This window comes from Armigeres subalbatus, chromosome 3 (assembly GCF_024139115.2).
Source record: "Armigeres subalbatus isolate Guangzhou_Male chromosome 3, GZ_Asu_2, whole genome shotgun sequence".
NCBI lineage: Eukaryota > Metazoa > Arthropoda > Insecta > Diptera > Culicidae > Armigeres > Armigeres subalbatus.
In genome coordinates, this window is record NC_085141.1 from 217,029,554 (window position 1) to 217,054,410 (window position 24,857).

General features: G+C 43.1%; 2 protein-coding genes across 3 annotated transcripts; one reads left to right on the plus strand and one right to left on the minus strand.

Moving 5' to 3' along the window:
- Nucleotides 1-1,809: 1,809 nt before the first annotated feature.
- LOC134225444 (alcohol dehydrogenase class-3-like) lies at nt 1,810-3,435 on the minus strand. Its single transcript, XM_062705526.1, has 2 exons — nt 3,329-3,435; nt 1,810-2,997 (listed from the first exon to the last, which is right to left on the minus strand). Exons 1-2 carry the CDS (start codon nt 3,347-3,349, stop codon nt 1,891-1,893), a joined length of 1,128 nt encoding a protein of 375 aa, XP_062561510.1. The 5' UTR covers nt 3,350-3,435; the 3' UTR covers nt 1,810-1,890.
- Nucleotides 3,436-19,946: 16,511 nt separating this feature from the next.
- Nucleotides 19,947-20,743, plus strand: LOC134225446 (uncharacterized). Of its 2 annotated transcripts, none has more exons than XR_009983246.1 (4): nt 19,947-20,094; nt 20,157-20,249; nt 20,313-20,401; nt 20,459-20,743. XR_009983246.1 is itself a non-coding variant. In XM_062705528.1 (4 exons), exons 1-4 carry the CDS (start codon nt 19,975-19,977, stop codon nt 20,606-20,608), a joined length of 420 nt encoding a protein of 139 aa, XP_062561512.1. In that variant the 5' UTR covers nt 19,947-19,974; the 3' UTR covers nt 20,609-20,743. The 2 variants fall into 2 exon arrangements, 1 of the variants encoding a protein (XP_062561512.1); XM_062705528.1 differs by having other exon boundaries at nt 20,313-20,369.
- Nucleotides 20,744-24,857: the final 4,114 nt, after the last annotated feature.

The window sequence follows — 24,857 nt, forward strand, 5'->3', positions numbered from 1 at the left end:
GTCCAAACTCACCAGGGAACCTTGGAAGAGGCACTATTGAACTTGTCTCGTGATTTCATGAAGAAGGACACATCAAAAAATTAGTTTTAAGACTTCTAGCAATGTCATTTGATTTGAGAAAAAAAAGGTACCCCACTCGACCCCGGAATTATTCCGGAACCAGGTGGCCAACGCCCAGTTTGAAAACTAGAGAACTAACCAGTTCTTCAAAATCGGTCGAGAATCAAAGGAGTTATGATTTTTTGAAATCATTTTTTAGTGCCTAAAAAGTATCAAGGGAGGATAAGGGTTAATGATGATTCTAGTTGAAGCGTAATGCTATAATTATGCCACTGAATCAATTTAATTCATAAATTATTTTCGAAAAACTATTGAAAACAATAATTTTCCTCAATAAAATAGAGGAGCTACTGCACCAATAGTGGTGGATCGCGCAAGGAATCAATGGATACCACCACTTTGGGAAACAAAATTAAATGTGAAAAGTAAATTATGCAATTGAAATATTTAAGGCAGAATTCTATTATTATCTTTTATTTACTTTTCTTTCTTTTTTCTCCCTACTTCTATTTTCATTTTTCCTCTTTCTTTCTCCTTTCTCCACTTGCTCTCTACCTTTACTTTATATCCCATTATATATATTTTTTGCCTCCAGCCTTCTTTTTTATGTGTTTCAGAACTTACGCCAATCAAACAATAATCTTCCCCCACTCCCTCCCCGTTCTTTTCAATGACCCTCCCACATCCTCTATTATCTTCTTGAAGAATGCGTGATCCAAATTTAGTTGAAATCGATCAAGTGGTTCAGAAGTAGTTAGTAAATATACATACATACATATACATTCCAAACTCTTGCAAGATTTTCTTAGCGTTTTGAATCAAATTTGTTTGCAAATCTGATTAAATTGTTGAAAAATTAAATTCAATTAATTATCTCAAAGATAAATCGTCTAGCTCAAACCTTTGTAGGGGTATGTGGCGGGACCATCATCATCATCATCATCATCTTACAACCGATTACTAATTATAATGAGAATCAGATTTTTTTGGTCTTTATTTGAGAGGTTTTCAGACATAGGCTGGCTCACATCTAGTAGAATCAGAAAATGTTTCAACCTTTCGTTACAGCTTAGATAATAATTTTGAATATTAATTTATTCGCTAAAACTAAGTAAAAACGATGACAGATTTTATTGAGCCCAAGTCAATCTTCTTCTTCTTCTTCTTCTTATTGGCATTACATCCCCACACTGGGACAGAGCCGCCTCGTAGCTTAGTGTTCATTAAGCACGTCCACAGTAATTAACTGCGAGGTTTCTAAGCCAGGTTACCATTTTTACATTCGTATATCATGAGGCTAGCACGATGATACTTTTATGCCCAGGGAAGTCGAGACAATTTCCTATCCGAAAATTGCCTAGACCGGCACCGGGAATCGAACCCAGCCACCCTCAGCATGGTCTTGCTTTGTAGCCGCGCATCTTACCGCACGGTTAAGGAGGGCCTCAAGTCAATAGTGCATTTTTTAAAAATTATTAGATATCAATGGAGATTTTGAATAAAATTGCAATCGATTGGTTACAAAATCATGAAAATCCGTTGAGAAATTTTGAAATGTACCTCATATGAGTATCTATACCAAAGACGGTGTCCTACGTCAAAATCATTTGTATGAAAAAAAAATCTTACATCGGAGAGGAGGGCTTGAAAACCGCAAACAATTCCCTTACTGATATAAGTTATCTTCTAGTGTGCCGCTGTTAAGCACTCACAAATCAGGTAAATAATTATTGAATAATAAAAACCACATTTTCTATGGATGTCTATATTTATTCCGATTTTATCACATACAGTTCGATTATTTAATGCAATACTGTTTCATCTGAGTAATTAGTATATGATAACTGAACGAATACTTTTTCCCTCTCGCATAAGTCTAAATGCCTCGTTTATGTCATCGATTGGCATAGTATGGGTAATAAATTCATCTAACATTAACTCCTGCTTTATGTACTTGTTGACAAGTTCCGGTACACTTTCTACACTTTTCCATCCTCCAAAAATTGCGCCCTTCCATGACCTACCAAGAAGCATCTCCATTGGACGTGTAGATATTTCACTATCGAACTCGGCTACTCCAACAATCACCGACACTCCCCAACCAGGAGCTGTTGACTCCAGTGCAGCACGCATTGTCAACACATTACCAACGCATTCAATCGTGTAATCTAACCCACCCTGTGTCTTCTTCATAAGCACCTGTTGAATAGGTTCATCATAATCTTTTGGATTAACAAATTCCGTACAACCGAACTGTTTAGCAACTTCGAATTTGGCAGGGTTGATGTCGACTCCAATGATTCTAGTAGCTCCTGCTGCTTTGCAACCCATAACTGCGGCCAATCCAACAGCTCCAAGTCCCCACACGGCACAGCTGCTTCCTTTATTGACTTTGGCAGAGTTCAGTGCCGTTCCGTATCCCGTCGAAATTCCGCATCCCAATAGACAAACTTTGTCCAATGGTGCAGATTCATCAATCTTGCACAAATAGTTTTCTTCTACAACGGTGTACTGAGAAAATGTCGAAGTGTTCATACAATGAAACACCTGTTGCCCCTTGCAAGTGAATCGAGATGTACCATCGGATAGAACTCCTGCAGTCAAATTCATCTTGGCACAAAGATTTGTGTTGGGGTTCTTGCAGGGCCTGCACTCGAAGCATTGCGGAATGAACAATGGAATCACATGATCTCCAGGTTTGAACTTTGTTATGCCTTCACCGACACTTTCCACAATACCAGCCCCTTCATGGCCAAATATAACTGGGAATTTAACACTTGGATCGTATCCAGCCAATATGCTAGCATCCGAGTGACACACTCCAGTGGCCACAACTTTGATGCGAACTTCTCCGGCTTTTGGTGGAGCTACCTCGACGGTTTCCACCGTAAGCGGCTTTTTGGACTCCCAAGCCACGGCAGCTTTGCATGTGATTACCTGAAAAGTAGATACAGGACGATTACAGCCAGATTATTATACAAAGTATTGGTGATTCCTTTTCATGTTTTATGAACGATAAAAACGAAGTGGTGTTCTTTTTTTTCGATTTTAATGAATCTTAATCCAGCATCAATTTCATACTCGAAAAGCAACATGAAATGAAAAATCGGGTCAGTATCCCTGTTGATCAATCAATATTCTTACATCATACACTGATGCTCATCTTTAAAATTATTTGTAAAATTGTTGGTACCTTTGTTTAAACTATTTATAATAACATTTCCACTAGAACACACCTCTTTTGCATTTTTTTTTTCAAAGTACTGACCTTTCCTGTTGTTTCGCTCATTACTGTATCCAAACCTAAACACAAACCGATATCTGCATCTTCTACCAAATATATAGAACTATGGGTGGTTCCCTGATATGAGCATTGATAAGCTTAAGTAGATATTCTATATATATAAAACAAAGTTGGAATTTTTGCTAATTTATATTCGTTTTCTATTTCTGTTTATGAGGAAGTATGTTATGATGAAATGCTTTGGAAATCAAAACTCAATCTTTTCGATGAAATGGCTTTTCGTACAAGTTTCATGGATTTTTTAAATATTGACCATATATATAAAACAAAGTTGTAAAAAAATAACTAAGAGATTATTCTGAAGAACCGATTTGTTTTTTAGATAAATTGTGGACGCAAAAAATTGTATCAGAAAATTGATCAATTTTTGGACAAAGTTCGCCGGGTCAGCTAGTGTATTATAAAACAAATTTTGTCTACTCAGTACTCAGTAGTACTCACCCATTAGCCCAGTGCCTCCCGCGTGGCCAGGGGACATATTGCTCCATCATTAGTGCCGTGTGCATTCTTCTAATTGATTATACGATCAGGGTCGATGTTTCAATTGTTGCGTTTGGGAGAATCGGACACGGCTCGAAAAAGCGATAACTTAATAATTTCGCCCGATACAAATACTACCCCGTGATGCTCGTCTATCTGGCGCTTACTTTTAGCTGTAATTTGAAGTAATCAGTCATGTCAAGAATCGTGTCTTTTCACATTTTTACAATTCGTTTATCTTTCTGAATATCAGTGTGGAAGCTGATATATCTCCACTGGCCTCCATACTGATATTCTCATACGGGAGCTTGGCAGAAGGAAGGTCGTGTGATATGTGCCATCACAAATATTGCCCTCCGCTCGCTTTCAAATCGACTTCTATAAAAACATTCTTCATGCCGTATCCTAACGGAACTATCAATTCTATACTTTCGCCTCTAATTCTATCATGAACAAATACGTCCAAGTTTGGAAGATGATATTAGCATTTCCATATCATTGTAAATAGTTTAACTTCACGTAGAAGTAACACACACGAAATCATTAACTTAGTATTTTTTTTTAGGAAAAAGCGCCAGCAGGAAGATCGAGACCGTGAAGAGACGGAGCAACTGTACCGCTCTAATAACGCACGTAAGTTCTATGAGAAATTAAATCGTTACTGTAAGGCCCACGTGCCACTGCCCGATATGTGTAAGGACATAAACAAAGGAGTGTGGCGATCCAAAGGTGGCGACAGCTTTACGAAGAGCACCTGAATGGCGATGTGGCAGACAACGGTGCCGGTATGGTAACGAACCTAGGAGCATGTGCGCAGAACATACCACTTCCGGCTCCGAATCTCCTGGAAATCCAGAGATCGGCCGGCTGAAGAACAACAAAGCCCCTGGAGTTGAGGATGGGGTTCTGCCGCAGGAGTTGATGGAAGGTGTCGTGTTTCCCATCTACAAAAAGGGCAAAAAGCTGGATTGTATCAACTAAGGCGCAATCACATTGCTGAAGGCTGCCTACAAGGTACTCTAAATGTAATGCCGCCGACTAACACCATTTGCAAGAAAGTTCGTGGGGCAGTATCAGGCGGGATTTAAGGGCGAACGCTCTACCACAGACCAGGTGTTCGCCGTACGTAAGGTATTGTAGAAATGCCGCAAGTACAACGTGCCCACACATCATTTATTCATCGACGAGCCGCATATGATACAATCGATCGGGGCCCGCTATGGCAGCTAATGCAACGATTTCCGGATAAACTGATACAGTTGATCAAAACGACGATGGATCGGGTGATGTGCGTAGTTCGAGTTTCAGGGACATTCTCGAGTCCCTTCGAAACGCGCAAATGGTTACGGTAAGGTGATGGTCTTTCGTGTCTGCTATTCAACATCGTGAACCTAAACGGATTGGACTAGTCATCAACACGTCGAAGACGAAGTAAATGATAGGAAGAGGCTCAAGAGAGGACAACGTAAGCCACCCAAAACGAGTTTGTATTGGTGGTGACGAAATCGAGGTGGTTGAAGAATTTGTGTACTTGGGCTCACTGGCGACCTCCGATAACGATACCAGCAGAGAAATTCGGAGACGCATCATGGCAGAAAATCGTACGTACTTTGGACTCCGCAAAACGATCCGATCGAATAGAGTTCGCCACCGTACCAAACTGACTATCTACAAAACGCTTATTAGACCGGTAGTTCTCTACGGGAGTTTTCGAAAGGAAAGTAATCCGATAATCCGGTGAAAATGGTTCTCAACAACGATCCGACGGGAACAAGAAGGCAAGGTGCACAGCGAGCAAGGTGGATCGATCAGGTGGAGGACGATTTGCGGACCCTCCGCCGACTGCGTGGTTGGCGACGTGCAGCCATGGACCAAGCTGAATGGGGAAGACTTCTATGAACTGCACAGGCCACTCCGGCATTAGTCTGATAATACATAAATAAAAAATATATATTTCGTAATATCTAGGACACCGTGACCAAAAAGGTGGGGAGGAGCCCAAAAAAAGGTGACCTGACTGTATGCGATAACTGGCGAGGCATTCCCAACAAACAATTTTAGCTAAAAAAGCTACTATTTTGGCTGAAGAAACTCATTTTTTACGATACAAGACCAATTTCAGCTTCCAATGTTTGTTGGGTTATGTTGCTGTGTATCGTTCTAAAAGTTCTATGCGAAATTAACCTTGCCAGGATTCAGGAGAAGATCGATACGGCTCTCCGGTGGCAGCATCCACATAATTTTGCAACAGGTCAACGAACTCCAAGAGTTCCTTTACTTGATAATAAGTGACTTTACGAAAAAAGCTTTCCACCATCAATCACGAGAGAGAATGTAGCCAGGAGGCGCTCAGAGACGTAAAGAGAGCTCCTGAGAAAATCATCAGCCTCATCGAGGCTGGCACGAGAACCTTCTCGTGTAGAGTGCTGCACAATGGGGTCTTGTCTGTCCCCATCCGAGTCGTAGCTAGAGTAAGGCAAGGATGTAGTCTATCACCGCTACTGTTCCTCATCGTAATCGAAGAGATTCTGTAGCACCTAAACGACTTTGAATTGGCTGATAATGCTGCACTCCTAGCTCAACGCTTTGCTCGAACATACTGCAGAGTCAAAAGCTCTACGAGCACGCCTTGAAGAAAATATCTCTTCGGCAGGTTTAGTCAACATAACCAAATCGTTGGATGTAAACACGGTGCACAGTGTTCTATTTCGTCATTTTCACGATCGAAATACAAAAAGTCGAAAAGTGTTGATTTTTGATGTAGGGTTTGTTCACAAAAGTTTCAAGATATTTAGGAGCGCATCTTTCGATGAAAACAGTTTTATGATTAATCCCCCTAAAAGTGAGTTGAGAAAATAATTTTTCACCAGAATGAGATAGACACGTAATGTCACGCAAAGTTGTAGCAAAATCTAATACGAACAACTTTGCTGAACATGCCGAGTCTCGGTAGAAGAGACGGAAAATAGGAAAAATCATTGGAAAGAAGTTAGATTAAGAAAAATATGATTTTAAAGGTTTTTTACATAAAACGATCTTAAGTTTTGTTATATATAAAGAGATAGAGACTTTGCATGTTCAACAAAATTGTTCAGCAATAATTTTATTCAACTTTGCGGAAGCCACTACGACATCCATCTTATTCTGGTGGAAACATAATTTTTCTCAACTCACTTTTAGAGGAAGTTAATCGTAAACTGTTTTTTATCGAAAAGATGCGTTTCAAAATATCTTGAAACTTCTGTGAACAAACCCTATATAAAGGTCAACACTTTTCGAATTTTGTATTTTGATCGTGATAATGATAATAAAACACTTTATGCTGAGTGGCCCTTCTAGTTTTGGTGTAGCATTCACCTACAATCTGCAATAGGTTAAATGGATAATAGGCAACATAATCTTCAATTTTAGAACACAGCGTTCTCCATAAAATAAATAAATTCACGTACGCCAAATGGAAGGCCAGTAAAAGCATAACGACACTGATCGATTACCTGTAAAACGATAGCTCGCGATTTCCGCCACGTTCAATTTCGCGAGGACAAGGTCGGGTCCAAGGAAGTCTTCGGGATAATTGGAAAAGAGAGTCGTGGCTATTCCCGAATTCTCAATACGAGGACCAGCGATCAAATTAATATTTCGAAATTGTCCAATCCGTCGAAAAGATTCGCCCGGGAACTGGAATTGAATTATGAGGCTTGCCGTTCCTTAATCTGAGGTGATCACGGTTTCGCCTATTTCCGTCCGGAGACTGTAGATAATATGGGTAAATAGACAACATAACACATTATCGTTTTGAATTTGTAAATTTGTAAAAGCAACGTGGTCATACTTTGATATTTGCATTTAATTAAATTCTCCTCGTTTAGTCCATAGTTAAATTGTGCAAGATATAGTGTGCGTCGTAGACTAGATTTGTGTGCTCCAAATCAATCTAGGCCAGGTAATTAGGGGCTGTCCACAAACCACGTAGACCAAAATTTCACTTTTTCAAGCCCCCCCGTCCCCCCCAGTAGACTTTCCTAGACTTTTTTTCAAAACCCTCCCTCCCCATGATGTCTACGTGGACTTTTACCAAATTTTACAAAACATCATATGTGATTTAAAAAATATGGAAATCGACTAAGTTTTAAGCAATTCAACTATTCAATTCCATTTCCATGTAAACATTAAAACAAAATTCGAATTTCAAACTTAACAAAATCACACTGAGCAAAATCCAACAAAACCAAAATCAAATTGAAAAGAAATCAATTTAATCCTCTGTCCTAATCAAATCTCAAAGCCAATTAATTTAATTACTGCTGAATTCATCTCGCCTCCTAGAAGTGGTGCACCACCATCGCCGACATGTTCTGCATCGGCGCGCCACGCTGATAAAATATGTCACGCATCTGACCTCTAATTCTCAACGCCGGTTCACAATTGTGAAAATCGTGAATTTACAGAATTCAGAAAAAAATCGAGTTGAATGTCCGAGAATGTCAAGTCTACATTCCAATAAGTTTTGCGTGGAAAAATCGTAAAATTTCTCAATTGATAACCTTGAAATACTCCAAATAACTCTCCGTGATAATTCTGATGATTTTCTTGAAAATTCCATGTAATATCCCAAGATTTTTCTTCTTAATTCCAAAAGATTCCCCGTTAAAAAACCGAGTAATTTTCCGTGAAAATTTATAATTATTTCCCGAGGTAATTTTTAGTTTAAACGGACATTCCGGTATATTTCCCGGGGAAATTTAGAATGGTTTCCTAAGATATTTTTTTTCAATTTCTCTTGAAAATTTGGAGAAATTTCTTGAGAAAACTTTTAAAAAATATGGACATTCCAAAAAAATTTCTGAATAATATTCGGAGGAAATTATGGAGAATTTTCAGTTGAGATTTTTGTGAACTTCTTGTAAAAAATTCGAATGAATTTTCGTGAAAATTAGTAGTTTTTTTTACAAAAATTGTAAATAATTTTTTTTGTGGAAACTCAAACTGTTTTTGGTGGGAAATTCAAATAATTTCTTGTGGGAGTTTTCAGCAATTTATTTAGAAATTCCGAAAAATTTTCATCGATGATTCCAAAGAATTTGCATTAGAACTGCCGAGAAATTTACGAATAAGAATTTTCCACGGGCATTTCTGAACAATTTTGCTTATATTTGCAAAGAATTCCTCGCCAAAATTCCGAAGAATTTCCGAAATTAAGCAAAAAATTTCAGGGACTTCCCAGAAAATCTCCAGTGAATATTCTGAAGGGTTTCTCGCAGAAATTTCCGTGAATTCTCTTTACAAGTTCCAAAGAATATCTTTTGGGCATTCCAAAGACTTTTTCTTGGATATTCAAAAATACTTTTTTTTGTAAATTAAAAAAAATCCGTTGAAGTACGACATAATTTCCATAGTTTGCAAAGAAGTTCCTGCCGAAAAACAAATGAAATTCTAGTAGAATCTGCAGTAAAATCCAAGTGAAGATTTTGAAAAAAATCGAAAGTTTGGAGAATTTTCTTGCTTTACACAGAAGAATTTCCTGGTGAAATCCATGATAGTTTTAAGCCGTAGCTCAGACTTTTACTATATTTATTTATTTATCATCAGACTAAGGCCGGAGTGGCCTGTGCTGCACATAAAAGACTTCTCCATTCAGCTCGGTTCATGGCTGCACTTCGCCAACCACGCAGTCTGCGGAGGGTCCGTAAGTCGTCCTCCACCTGATCGATCCACCTTGCCCGCTGTGCACCTCGCCTTCTTGTTCCCGTCGGATCGTTGTCGAGTACCATTTTCACCTGATTACTGTCCGACACTGGAGCGAGCCCGGCCCACCGCAGTGTTCCTATTTTCGCGGTGTGAACGATGGATGGTTCTCCTAACAGCTGATGCAACTCGTGGTTCATTCGCCTTCTCCACGTACCGTCCGCCATCTGCAACCCACCATAGATGGTACGCAACACTTTCCTTTCGAAAACTCCCAGTGCGCGTTGGTCCTCCACGAGCATCGTCCAGGTCTCGTGTCCGTAGAGAACTACCGGTCTTATAAGCGTTTTGTAGATAGTCAGTTTGGTACGGCGGCGAACTCTATTCGATCGAAGCGTCTTGCCAAAGTACGTACGATTTCCTGTCACGATGCGTCTCCGAATTTCTCTGCTAGTATCGTAATCGGCGGTCACCAGTGAGCCCAAGTACACAAATTCTTCAACCACTTTGATTTTGTCACCACCGATACAAACAACAGCTAACATTATCCTCTCTTGGAATTCTTCCTATCATGTACTTCGTCTTCGACATGTTGATGACTAGTCCAATCCGTTTAGCTTCGCTTTTCAGTCTGATATAAACTTCCTCCATCCTCTCAAAGTTACGTGCCATATTATCAATGTCGTCGGCGAAACCAAATAACTGGACGGACTTCCTGAAAATCGTACCACTCGTGTCAATCCCTGCCCTTCGTATCACTCCCTCCGAAGCGATGACCAAAGACCATCACCTTGCCGCAACCCTCTGCGCGTTTGCAAGGGACTCGAGAATGCCCTTGCCCGCACTACGCGCATCACCCGATCCATCGTCGCCTTGATCAACCGTATCAGTTTATCCGGAAATCCGTTTTCGTGCATTAGCTGCCATAGCTGGTCCCGATCGATTGTATCATATGCGGCTTTGAAGTCGATAAATAGATGATGTGTGGGCACGTTGTATTCGCGGCATTTCTGCAATACCTGACGTATGGCGAACACCTGGTCTGTGGTAGAGCGTTCACCCATAAATCCCGTCTGGTACTGCCCCACGAACTCCCTTGCAATTGGTGTTAGTCGGCGGCATAAAATTTGGGAGAGTACCTTGTAGGCGGCGTTCAGCAATGTGATTGCGCGGTAGTTGCTTCAATCCAGCTTATCGCCCTTTTTGTAGATGGTACACGCCACCTTCCATCCACTCCTGCGGAAATACCTCATCCTCCCAAACCTTGGTTATCACCCAGTGCAGCGCTCTAGCCAGTGCTTCACCACCGTGTTTAAACAGCTCTCCTGGTAGTTGGTCAACTCCAGGGGCTTTGTTGTTTTTCAGCCGGCCGATCCCCTCATGGATTTCCTGGAGATTCGAGCCGGAAGTCGCATGTCCTGCGCGCGTGCTCCTAGGTTCATTACCATACCGCCACCGTTGTCTGCCATATCGCCATTCAGGTGCTTCTTCGTAGTGCTGCCGCCACCTTTGGATCACCTCACGCTCGTTCGTAAGAAGGTTCCCGTTTATGTCCTTACACATATCGGGCTGTGGCACGGCCCTTACGTGAACGGTTCAACTTCTCATAGAACTTTCGTGCGTTATTAGCGCGGTACAGTTCCTCCGTCTCTTCACGGTCTCGATCTTCCTGCTGGCGCTTTTTCCTCCGAAAAATCGAGTTTTGACTGTTCCGCGCCCGTTTATATCGTGCCTCGTTCGCCCTCGTGCGGTGTTGCAGCAATCTCGCCCATGCTGCATTCTCTCCTCAACTAACTGCTCACATCCGCCGTCATACCAGTCGTTTCTCTGATACGGGGGCACCGTGCCTAGTGCAGCGGTTGCGGTGCTTCCAATGGCGGATCGAATATCTCTCCAGCCATCTTGAAGAGATGCTGCGCCTAGCTGCTCTTTCGTTGGAAGTGCCACTTCCAGCTGCTGCGCGTAATCTTGGGCTAGTCTATCGTCTTGTAGCTGTCCAATGTTCAGCCGCGGCGGACGATTCCAACGCGTGTTGTACACCGTCGAGAGTTTTGAGCGCAGACATACTGCAACGAGGTAGTGGTCGGATTCAATATTCGCACAACGGTAAGTGCGTACGTTCGTGATGTCGGAGAAGAATTTACCGTCGATTAGAACGTGGTCGATTTGGTTTTCCGTTACTTGATTAGGTGATTTCCTTGTGGCCTTGTGAATATTCTTACGGGGAAGAAAGTGCTTCTGGACTACCATTCCGCAGGGAAGCTGCAAAGTTTATGCATCGTTGGCCGTTGTCGTTCGATACGGTATGCAGACTATCCGGTCCGATGACCGGTCTATACATTCCTCCTTCCTACCTGAGCGTTCATGTCACCGATGACGATTTTGACGTCCCGCAGTGGGCATCCATCGTATGTCTGCTCCAGCTGCGCATAGAACGCTTCTTTCTCGTCGTCGGATCTCCCTTCGTGTGGGCAGTGCACGTTGATGATGCTATAGTTGAAGAAACGGCCTTTTATCCTCAGCTTGCATCCTTGCGTTAATTGGCTGCCACCCAATCACGCGTTGGTGCATCTTTCCCAGCACTATGAAGCCGGTTCCCAGTTCGTTGGTGGTGCCACAGCTTTGGTAGAAGGTAGCCGCTCGATGCCCGCTTTTCCACACTTTCTGTCCTGTCAAGCAGATTTCCTGCAACGCTACGACGTCTAAGTTGCGGGGATGTAATTCATCGTAGATTATCCTGTCGCAACCTGCGAAGCCTAGCGACTTGCAGTTCCATGTTCCAAGCTTCCAATCGTGATCCTTTATTCGTCGCCTAGGTCGTTGCCGATTGTATCGAGTCGTATTATCTTCTATGTTGTTCGTAATAGTTGTTTTTAAAGGCGGCTTATTGGGCCTGCGCAAACCTCCTGTCTCGTCGGAGGGCCGTCGTGTCAGGGCTGTTTAGCGTCCCACCTAACACCAGGACTTGGGCATGCGCTTTGAGCGGCAGCACGGTCGCTTTAGCTTACTTGCGGATACATGCAGCTTTTTATAGAGGTTTAACAGGGCCCACTGTCAAACCCCACCACATCCTAGGCAGGCGCCACAACTCGCAGATGGCCTGGGGAGGGATCGTCAAGCCCTTGGACATAGTCCCTGCTGCCCCCAAAGACTTTTACTATAGTGAAATTCATTAAATTTTTAAGGAGAAATGCAAAAGATTATTTTGGTAAAGTCATGCAAAAAAAACGGAACATCCCAAAAAATCAAACAAGTGAGCTTCACAGAAGCTGCTGTATAAATCGCTTTTAAAAACATTAAATTAAAAAGTCTACGTAGACTTTTGGTATACCCTCCGTCCCCCTTCGTAGACTATCGTAGACTTTTCAAAACCCCTCCCCCTCAAGAGTCTACGTGGTTTATGGACAGCCCTTTAGTGAATTGTGCTATGTGTAGAAATAAGTACATTGTGGTAATTATTCCCGAAAAGCCGACGGCTAATCTCTTTCAAGCGCCAGGTCAGTGTAAACCCCGGGGGCGAATGACCCCGGCAGCCTTCATATTGTCCGGTGGGAAGCGATCCGTCAGCAAATCGCTTCAGCGGGGAGTTGTGGTCGGCAATTGCCGCCATCGACCAAGCCACCATTCGTAGAAACGTGGAAGTCACCAACCGACTCGACCTAACTCTATACTATGCTATACTTGGCGATCCCTGTCAGACACGCACAACAGCGGCCATTTTCCGATAGCGGTGTCTATACCTGGTTGGTCGCAAAAATGCCTGTACGATCGCGATGAATGGCCGTTGTATGAATGTATAACTGCTCAAACTATCCGTCCACACGTTGAGTGGAAGTAGAAAGCTTCGCCGAGAAGATAATCGCAGCGGCGACTCGTGCCATACCATGATCCAGCGGCCGTGTAGGCCCCCAAAAGCTGTACCTTGGTGGTGCTCCGAAACAAAGGGAGCAATCCGGCATCGGCGAAAATGTATTCGATCTCTACGGCGATTACAAAAATAAAATCCTGACCAACCCAAAGCATCAACGAGGCTACAGGAAACCAGAGCAGTGGCACGAAAATTGGTCAAACAAGTGGAAAGAATCACACCCAGCATTACGACGACTGAACTGTGGCGAACGGTAAATACCTATGAGGCAGCAGACAACAGCGATCCATTGTAATCAAAAGCGCGGATGTGTTTACATACAACCCGGAAGAAGTAGCTGATGAACTGGTCGAATATGACAGCAAGATGTCTGCAGCTACCCCTTAAATTTTTTTTGGGCAAAGGTAGTAGCTGAGCGGAAGTCCTAAGGTTATTTGTCAAACACTGATGATGTGTAAACACCGACATCTTCCTTAACGAACTTCTGTGGGCTCTTGATAAAAGACAAAGTACTACAACAGGATCTAATTTGGTTGGGTACCCCTTGCTTCAACGCCTTCCGCCATCCATAAACCTAATCCTGCTCGAGCTTTATAATAAGATCTGGTACAAAGGTGAATTCCCAGCTAGCTGGCGAAATGCCTCATTGCCTCATTGCCAGTTAATAAGCTGAGATAGTTGCGTCCATTACCAGGAAGTTCAAATTAGAGCTTCTTGGTGGGGAGAGTGGCGGGCCATTAAAAAAAAAAAAAAGAAAATGCCATCATCGTCCCATACCAAAAGCGAACTGTAGCGATAGCAGCCCTGCTGCGTCCAATCTCGCTCATCAGCTGCATGGCGAAATAATTTGAACGGATTATAAGCCACTGGCTAATCGCCGAACTGGAGTCTTGACAAGCGTCAGCATGCTTTTCGTGCCGACCGAGGTGCTGACTTCTACCCCCATATCGCCATCGAAGTCACATATTTTCTACTGCAGCCCAAATGCACGCCGAGAACCTTCTATTTCTATTGAAGGAAGCCTTCGAATCTCGGTTGAGAATTCTGCAGATGATCGGAGCCAAACTCTTTGCTGCAGGTTGGATCAGCACTAGTAGCCGCAAAACTGATATATGGTATTGGACTAGTAAGTAGAGCATGGCCTTTTACTCTGCAAACTCTTGCTCCCACTTATGATAAAATGATCCGCTGCGTCTCTGGAGCGTTCGCGCAAGCACTATAAATTCGGTGAAGGCCGAGGCGGGACGAACATGGTAAAACATGGTAAAACTAATTTTTTGAAGCTCTAACTGTCGATTTGTATTGGATGCGCATGGGCCTTGGGCAGCCGATTTATGTGTGAGGCGCACCAGTGCGACGGTTTTTTGGGTGCTGAGTGGGTGTCGAGATCCACTGAAATGGAGCAGTGGAATGCGAGAAAGGAAGAACAGGGCGATTGCGGGTTTTTTTGGTGGAAAGGTTCTGTTAAACGTACCGAGAGCCAGTTGATGTGAAGCGATAAAGCGAGTGGCTCAAGAAGTAAAGTATTAATTTCGACTGTAGTTTAATGCTTCGGAGATGGCTTTTCAGTCTTGATAAAATCAAAACACTGTTATTTAATCTTGTCCAAGACAAGAGAAGATTAAATAACAGTGATTAAATTTTGTCAAGACTGAAAAGCCATCTCCGAAGCAAAATGTTAAGTGACCAATTCCTCCTCGAGTTCTCCAGCTAAATCACGCGTTTTTCGACCCCAAGAAGATGCCATCGCAGTTGTTACCGGCTTTTTTAAAATTTGATTGGGAATCAACATTCTCCGGGCCGCCTTGCCGCCACCCATCTTCAGCGTCCAGTTACTGTGACCCCATCCAGGCCGACTTCCTTGTGGCCTCTCAGGAAAACCGCCGAAAAAGTCAAGATCACGTGGCCATCACCCTCCGCCACATTCGACAATCGCCCTGTCCAAGCCTTCCGCCTCGACCCACCTGCTGGCTCCGGTGGAATACCTCAGGAACCGTTCTACCAACCTACCAACCTACCTAGTTCATACCAATTTCTGTTAACGAGGTCGTCGCTCCTGCTCGGTAAGGCAGCAACGGTTCTACAGTAGATTCCGCATGCTTCAACAATGAGATCACGGGAACGTACAGCCTTCCAAAAGAAAGTAGCGTTTTCTCTGCTGAGGCCTATGCCCTTTAAATGGCCGCCGCCATTCGTAACTTCAATAATGAACTAGTGATTCTAACAAACTCGGCTAGCTGTCTGATGGCGCTGGAGACTGGGAATTCTCGACACCATTAGATACATGAAGTAGAGCTCACATGAATTTTGGTGTATAGTTCAAAGCAAACCAATACGATTCTGTTGGATCCCCGGACATGCCGGATTTAACGGTGAAACGTTTGTGTTGTGCTTACAACATACAGCAGCTTAAGTGACACTCTCGGGTTAGAGAGGCTGCTGACGCTATCTACAGGTCCGGCTATAAGACTCTGTTCTAGGGCGAGTTTACTAAGTGGCTCAAACACTCGATTGTTCCTGTCCAACCCAGAGGCAAGCGAACCAAGTAACAAACAGGGGAAAAAATATCATGAAAAAGATATATAGATATTAAATTTAAAAAAACTAAGAGGATTGAATATCAATTTCAGAAAGGCAGCATGCTTAACATTTCCTACATATGTTTTACAATTTTCTTGGTTTGGGGGATTTTACTACTTTGAGCTCAAAGGAATCTAACTAACTTACTTGCAAGTATTATTTTTCTACTACGTACGATGGTTGCCGTTCGATGTAGCTTCATCTGCCGAAATAACGACGAGTTTGGCTGCAAGCGACGTTGTCGAGTATCTAGGGGGCCACAATCAACACATACGATTCGTGGAATGTGTTGCAAGTCAACTCGGAGAAGGTGGCGTCCAAGCTGGCTCATCGATAATCGAAAACGAAAGAAACCCGTCTCAGTCCAACTCAACGACGATTGTCTCGAAGAGTCCACACGTTAATCACTCACGGAGAGAATCAGTAACCTAAACCACCACCAATATTCGTCACTCACTACATAGGAGAGCTGGAGAACACGATGCTTTTTTGGCACAGACGATACGGCGAACTTCGACGCCTCCACGTCGAAGATTCGGAGAGGGCGAGATTGTGCTAAGAGCGGTATGGGAACGGGTCAGACAGCTTAGTGCGACCGTCGGAGCGGGAGTCTAAGGGTGTCGTGAGATGCGAATAACTCGGATGCTCCCGGTGGGTCACTTGCATAGGACTGTCGATTCGAGAGCTTGAGTCAGTCGTGAGATGATCATAGGTCGCAGTCCTACTATGATGAGTCTCAAGGGCCTCCTCATGCATTCACCGGATGCTGGTAACCACCTTGACGAAGAACTGCAGATCAGTCATCGCAAAACCTCCGTGGCACTTGGGGCTTTCAAAAACCAAAAGAAAAACCCTTCGTTGAAGGAAAAGCTACCCAAAAACGAATTTAATTTAATAAAAGTTTTCCTCAAAATTTCCAAACACTAATCTGACATGCAGTCGGCTGGTCTAACTGGCTTGCCTTCACAAAAGAGCCTTATAGTTTGTCTCATCTCAGTCCCGAAAACGTATGGAGAACAAAGGAATCTACAATGCAGGAATATCTGCTGTGCAGATCCGAAACGGAAACTTATGCCAGTTACAACCCGATCCGAAGATTTCATTCCCGTATTTCAGCTCATTGTATGGACCGCAAACCTAAGTGCGAACCATATCGCCGAGGAGTGACCCATCTCACTTTGCGGGACCCATACTTCTCATACTCCGTTCACTACTGTTTGGAAGGCTAGAGATAATGTTTGAGTGGTGCCTTAATTTAATACCAGAGCGTAGAAATCTCCCTTTTTCTTGAGAAGAGGTACTGCGGCAAACTGATTGCTGTATGCTAGAACTGGGATTCCTAGGAAAGCCCATGTCGGTCAACACTTTGTCGTTACAACGGTAACTCCGAAGCTGATCGACTAGCCAACAAGGGCAGATTGGACGTGAAGCATTTGATCCTTGAGTGCAGAAAGGTTGACAAAGCACGACGAAAATACGACATCGGTACAATACGTGACGCTCTGGAAAACAGCGAAGAAAACTCGACGAGAATGTTAAACTCCTTACGTGAAATTGATCTATACAACAAACTGTTTAAAATTTCTAAGGAGCGAAGCAACAACGCAGGAATCGATAATACTTTACAAAGTCTTTCCCCAGTTCCGGCTGTTGCTGGTAATTCTGGAAGCGATCGTGTAGTAGTCTCGACAATGGCTGGCACTGTGGGGCAAGATGTCCGAGAACTGGTGTTCCTTAATCCAAGAAAATACTGCCGCGCATAATCTCTTTTCAGGTAATCTATAATGCTGGAGGAGAGCTTCGTCGTCGGCCCTGTCCTACGGGACACAGCTGATGAGGTACAGCCAGCGCTAGAGTATGAGAACAGAAGAAGAAACTCAAGGAAACGCAAAATGAAGTACAAGCAAAAAAAGTACAGTAATGGAATAGGAGAACGACGAGAGACGAGATCATCATAATACCTATAATGCAGAAGCTCAGACACGAATGCACCCTTCCAGTGTGATGTGTCCCAAATAAATAATAATAATATTAAATAACTTTGTAGTGTGATGCGATTATTATAAAATGTTTATTTTAAGTAATACCTTAGTCAAGTCCATAGAGATGACATCCGTTTGAAGTTCTTAGGCTATGAATACTCATGCTAGGGTGAAAGTTGCGATAGTCGGAGGTGTTCCTATAGATGCGGTAGTATGGCATACTCAACATTTACAAATCAAACGCAGCAAACCACACTGTCACACTATTAATGAATCTGTCAGTCCCCGAACCAAACCAAAAACTTCTTTGCTAGCTCTTCTAAATTGGTAAATATCCTCAATATAATATTTTTCGCTTGGAACTAATTGCTGCGGTAGTGTTTCTATAGTCCCGAGTTTCGTAAAAAACAATGGGATTCGCAACTTTAGGAACGCAGATTAAAAAATATCGCTACTGTTGGAACACTTTTCCTACAATTAGAGTTATAATTTTGTGTTTTAACTACAATTTCTTTGACGACGGAAGCATTTTCTTATTAAAAAAGAAGCGGACTGCCTTCAGATACATATCAAAGGTAAGTGGAATTAAATTCGATATTCTGGGAAATGAATATTATTGGAACGTGATTAGTTCCTTCAGTATTGGATCATTTACCCTATATGTAGATTGATTTAAAAAATTCCAGTTTAAATTCAAGTATAAGTCTGACAGACTAATGATTATAACATAACTAGTGCATCGCACCTGGTTCCCGCAGCTCCATTGCACATCTTCGTTATCAGTATCATTTATCAATGAGTTGTACGGCGCCACACAAAAAATAATCACGATGACTAGCTATCTGGCATACTTCCCTTATCAGACCACAATGACTGCCTAATATGTCTGTCAAGCGTTACAGTAAGTTTATAAGCTCCACCGCTTGTAAACATTTCCATTCGTGTAGTATATACCAATTAAATCGAGTTTCAAATGTGACGTTTTTTCTGCGAAATTTTGCCCATAAAAATAATAAATCCAATTTTTAGAAATTTATTTGGTTTGCAAAACGGTGACATCCCAATGGTAATTAGTTCTGATAATTGAGAAATTGGCAAGAGCAAGTTAATGTTTGCAGCTTTCGCCCTTATAAAATAACAATGTACATTTGTTGTAGCTCGACAGACATGCTGCCGACTGATGTTAAATGCATGATAAAAGATGGCTTGACAAACAACACCAACGTGGTGTATTATCAGTTTTTTACCGTGTTTAGATTATGAGCTTGCATTTAACAAAAATTCGGCTCTCTTGTCAACATTTCATTTGTTGATAATATGAATAACGCACACGGAGTCTCCAGTTAGCCTTGCGAGCAAAGGCATAGGATTGTCAATCCGGAGATGGCGAGTTCGATTCTCGGTCCGGCCTAAGATATTTTCAGGTGGGAAACATCCTCGGCTCTCTGGACATATGTGTTTCCAATTTAATACTTGCCATACAAGATGCATTTGTTCATGCAGTTTGCCGGCATACAAAAGTTTTCTATTAATAACTCTGGAAATGCATTTTCAGTTGCACCGTGTAGCCATTGATGAAGACGAAGACATGCAAAACGAAACAAACTTTTCCAGGTTCGTCGAAGAAAATCTTTTTTTTTTCTTTCTTGATCATAATACCTGGTTTACAGTTCGTCTATGAGTGATAAAACTCATTTTAGTTATTTATTATTTCCTGAGTATGAATGATCTTCAGTATGTTAATTTTTCATTTTATTTCAACTACAACCTGGAACAACTGAACTGAAAACGAAAACATTCGACCAGGAAATGTCAATCCCATTCTCTCAGAAACAAACCTCAGATAGGGAAATAATGTGCCAGTTCCGGTCACTTTTCCAATTACTGTGTTATAATTAATATCAATCATCCGCTAATATACGTTGACACGGTAATAAACCGAACGTCACTAATAAGGTGGCGAAATAATCGTTAATTTCAATCTTATATTCACTCTCGTATAAAAACACAAAGCAATGGCTAAGCTCATTACAACTGTGGAAATGAGTCGTTTGAGTTTGTGCTTCGCGCTGTTTTCAGTGGCGTTGGTTTTGCTGGATACGACAACCGCAACACCCACCGAAGCAGATCAAAGGGTAACGTGTTCCATTTTTTAGCTGATCGGTGTTTGTGCTTGACTAAGTGTTTCTTTTTTCAGTTTAAAAGAAGTCCTCAAATGCCACAAATGCCGCAACCGCCATCTCCGCCAAGTGGATTTCCAAACCCACCATCTATGCCATCGTTCCGAAGAGTAAATATAATCTAATGATAAAAAGTGTTGATCGTTTCTCAAGCTAAGGCCTTTAATCAACAGATCGTTAGGCAGCTCCCGGAGGATATACCCGAGGATGTACCCCACGAGTTTCCTTCGGTGAATGTTCAATCGGTGGTCTGAAGCCGACAGTAACGTCCTGAAAAGCATGATTGCAAATCCCAATACACAATTTCTCTAATTCGCAGCGTCTCCAAGCTAGAACCCAGCGCCACGTACATGGAAGTGAACCGATGGATCATGTAAGGACAGATCGCAGCAGTGGCAGAATGGTGAATTATCGTTTGAAGCGAGAAGCACGTGGTACTGGTGGAAAGTTTCCGAACCGGGGAGGATGAATTTCAATTTTTAATTTATACTTAATGATGATTTAAGAATCACAAGTCGAATAAAGCTAGCAATCAATCAAAATTTATTTAGTTCGAATTTACTGCTTCAGATTTACGGCCTTCAGAAATGCATAACTCAGAAACCGGTACTCCGAAAACTAGTGCTAAACAAGTATAAAGAAATTGAAGCAAAATCAATCGTACAGTGATCTTTTAATTAAAATTAACTTAACCGTTGTAAAATGCACAACCAACGGAAAAATCACGTTTGTTGTACATGACTCTAAGCTGCGAGGCAGCTCTGTTCCAGTGTGGGAATGTAATGCCAATAAGAAGAAGAAGAAGAGGATAGTTATTTTTACCAAAAAAGTATACTCAACTTCAGTTTGTCGAGAAATAGGAAGGTGACAATATTTCACTAAACAAAATCAAAGAAATATTCGCTGTTGTGTCAAAGTAATATTATTTTTGCTGGGTATTTATTTGTATTTGTATTTGTCTTTGATATAAAAAAACGAACAGTGGGTAATGTCTGTGACATAACCGCTAAGTGGACGTAGGACTTGACTTGACCATGCCTTAAAGATACATAATATGTCCAAATTTCTCACATCAACTATTTTGGATAAATAATCGGCGTTGCATACCATTCCTTGGCAAAATCTTCTCATCAAACCGACACAGAAATCAAATCTACCTTGAACAAAATCATCAAAAAATTCAGGGAGTATCTGTCCGGTCACGAAATATTAGCCTCGACAGTGGCAACCTTCCCACTGAAGGACTGCCTGAAATAAACCTCAAGTTGGCTCAGCAGGGGATGTAGACTGTATCTCAGCCCTTCCACTGAAGGGCTTCTAATTCGTGCGATAGCGACTGAAGGAAAACATTATTTTTAACTCTTAGAGCCTGGAAAAGGCTGTTTGCTTCGGCTAAGTGCAAAAAGTAAGAAAACGATCTTTTCAAATAACCGCGAATTTCTAGTGATGGTATAAAAAAGACTGAATGCTCTGCGAGCGAATGCACTTTTCTTTTATACTACTTAATTATGAATCTTCTCTGCTTCCCAATTGGCGGGCCAATCAGCTAGTGTCTTGTTTCCCGCTTCTTTGTCAGCCAAAGCGTCATCATCATCAACGCGTTCGAGAAGGGCTTCTTCTTTTTTACGCTTGTTGCTCGCTGCTGGCGTCTATTTCTTAACGGGACTTTCGCTTGATACAGGCCAATAAGCCGGGCAAGCGAGCTTAGAATTGCAGTTCTTTTCTGAGACAACATTGTTAGTAGTAGAAGGAAGGAAACACCCGGACATGGGATTTCGGGTGATAAGATTTAGAATTCATAACAAGGGACGAGCAGCTAGGCGCAGCATCTCTTGAAGATGGCTGGAGAGATATTCGATCCGCCATTGGTAGCACCGCAACCGCTGCACTTGGCACGGTGCCCCCGGATCAGAGAAACGACTGGTATGACGGCGAATGTGAGCAGTTAGTGGAAGAGAAGAATGCAGCATGGGCGAGATTGCTGCAACACCGCACGAGGGCGAACGAGGCACGATATAAACAGGCGCGGAACAGACAAAACTCGATTTTCCGGAGGAAAAAGCGCCAGCAGGAAGATCGAGACCGTGAAGAAACGGAGCAACTGTACCGCGCTAATAACACACGAAAGTTCTATGAGAAGTTAAACCGTTCACGTAAGGGCCACGTGCCACAGCCCGATATGTGTAAGGACATAAACGGGAACCTTCTTACGAACGAGCGTGAGGTGATCCAAAGGTGGCGGCAGCACTACGAAGAACACCTGAATGGCGATGTGGCAGACGAAGATGGCGGTATGGTGATGGACCTGGGAGAACGCGCGCAGGACATAATTCTACCGGCTCCGGATCTCCAGGAGGAGATTGGCCGGCTCAAGAACAACAAAGCCCCTGGGGTTGACCAACTACCAGGAGAGCTATTTAAACACGGTGGTGAGGCACTGGCTAGAGCGCTGCACTGGGTCATTACCAAGATTTGGGAGGAGTAAGTTTTGCCGCAGGAGTGGATGGAAGGTGTCGTGTGTCCCATCTACAAAAGGGCGATAAGCTGGATTGTAGCAGCAACCGCGCAATCACATTAATGAACGCCGCCTACAAGGTACTCTCCCAAATTTTATGCCGTCGACTAGCACCAATTGCAAGGGAGCTCGTGGGGCAGTACCAGGCGGGCTTCATGGGCGAACGCTCCATCAGGGACCAGGTGTTTTCCATTCGCCAAGTACTGCAGAAAAGCCGCGAATACAACGTGCCCACACATCATCTATTCATCGACTTCAAAGCCGCATATGATACAATCGATCGGGACCAGCTATGGCAGCTAATGCACGAACACGGTTTTCCGGATAAACTGACACGGTTGATCAAAGCGACGATGGATCGGGTGATGTGCGTAGTTCGAGTTTCAGGGCATTCTCGAGTCCCTTTGAAACCCGCAGAGGGTTACGGCAAGGTGATGGTCTTTCGTGTTTGCTATTCAACATCGCTTTGGAAGGTGTAATACGAAGAGCAGGGATTAACACGAGTGGTACAATTTTCAATAAGTCCGTCCAGCTATTTGGTTTCGCCGACGACATAGATATTATGGCACGTAACTTTGAGAAGATGGAGGAAGCCTACATCAGACTGAAGAGGGAAGCTAAGCGGATCGGACTAGTCATCAACACGTCGAAGACGAAGTACATGATAGGAAGAGGTTCAAGAGAAGACAATGTGAGCCACCCACCGCGAGTTTGCATCGGTGGTGACGAAATCGAGGTGGTACTTGGGCTCACTGGTGACTGCCGAAAATGACACCAGCAGAGAAATTCGGAGACGCATAGTGGCTGGAAATCGTACGTACTTTGGACTCCGCAAGACGCTCCGATCGAATAGAGTTCGCCGCCGTACCAAACTGACAATCTACAAAACGCTGATTAGACCGGTAGTCCTCTACGGACACGAGACCTGGACGATGCTCATGGAGGACCAACGCGCACTTGGAGTTTTCGAAAGGAAAGTGCTGCGTACCATCTATGGTGGGGTGCAGATGGCGGACGGTACGTGGAGGAGGCGAATGAACCACGAATTGCATCAGCTGTTGGGAGAATCATCCATCGTTCACACCGCGAAAATCGGACGACTGCGATGGGCCGGGCACGTAGCCAGAATGTCGGACAGTAACCCGGTGAAAATGGTTCTCGACAACGATCCGACGGGCACAAGAAGGCGAGGTGCACAGCGGGCAAGGTGGATCGATCAGGTGGAAGATGACTTGCGGACCCTCCGTAGACTGCGTGGTTGGCGACGTGTAGCCATGGACCGAGCCGAATGGAGAAAACTCTTATATACCGCACAGGCCACTTCGGCCTTAGTCTGAATAAATAAATAACAAGGGACGATCATTCAGTCACGTTCGCTTTGTGTGCGGTCAGTATCAAACAATGTTTTTCTACATATTTTTTTATCAATGTCAATATTCCATTGATCAATGCATTGATATTTAACGTGTATTTGCTTAGAATTTAGTTTTGGGTCGCGCGGATTTGGCGCAAAATGGATTTTCATGTCGCGAGGAAATGGCGTGGATTTGATTTTAGTCGGCGCGGATTTGGCGCGGAAAATATTTCAGGATCTCCGTAACAACCCTGCAATTTCTATCCCGAAGGGGATTGAAAGCTTTGATATTGATCTTCATCATCTGCTCTCTGAAGAACCGTTTGTTTTTTGGACATACAGTAGACGTTCGATAACTGCAAGTCATTTAACTGCAATGCTTTTTAACTGCAATTCGATAGTTGCAACAGTTTTGCAGTTATCGGACCGCTAAACTTCAAACTGATGTCAAACTCAATGACAGCTGCATTACGCTGCACATTTAGATGCACTTTTATTGCATCTGACGTCGATTGACAACCGTTTGACGTCTAGAATGCATTGCAGTTATCGAACGGCATTCGTTAACTGAAAAGTAAACATTTTGCAGTTATCGAACGGCTACTGTACATGCTGCATCAAGTGGCTTTTCTTCAGCCTGTCTCGGCTCATCACCGATGCCGGCCGGTCTCGGCTCGACTCTGCTGCTGCTGCCGGTATCTGCTCAGCATTGCTGCTTTGTCGGGTCTGTAGGGTGGACTGCTGCTGTACTGGCTAGGTTTCGGATGATGATGGTGACTTCGATGACTTCATTCCCTGCTAAAAAGTGTGAGTGCTGTTCAATCGATGATGCGATTGCTTCGCTTGTCC

Coding starts and splice junctions, on each gene's coding strand:
- LOC134225446 (XM_062705528.1), top strand. CDS start 19,975: ATGGCTAAGCTCATTACAACTGTGGAAATGAGTCGTTTGAGTTTGTGC. Junction 20,250..20,312: donor CTATGCCATCGTTCCGAAGA/GTAAATATAATC, acceptor TTTAATCAACAG/ATCGTTAGGCAGCTCCCGGA. Junction 20,370..20,458: donor TACCCCACGAGTTTCCTTCG/GTGAATGTTCAA, acceptor TCTAATTCGCAG/CGTCTCCAAGCTAGAACCCA.
- LOC134225444 (XM_062705526.1), bottom strand. CDS start 3,349: ATGAGCGAAACAACAGGAAAG. Junction 2,998..3,328: donor TGAGCGAAACAACAGGAAAG/GTCAGTACTTTG, acceptor TCTACTTTTCAG/GTAATCACATGCAAAGCTGC.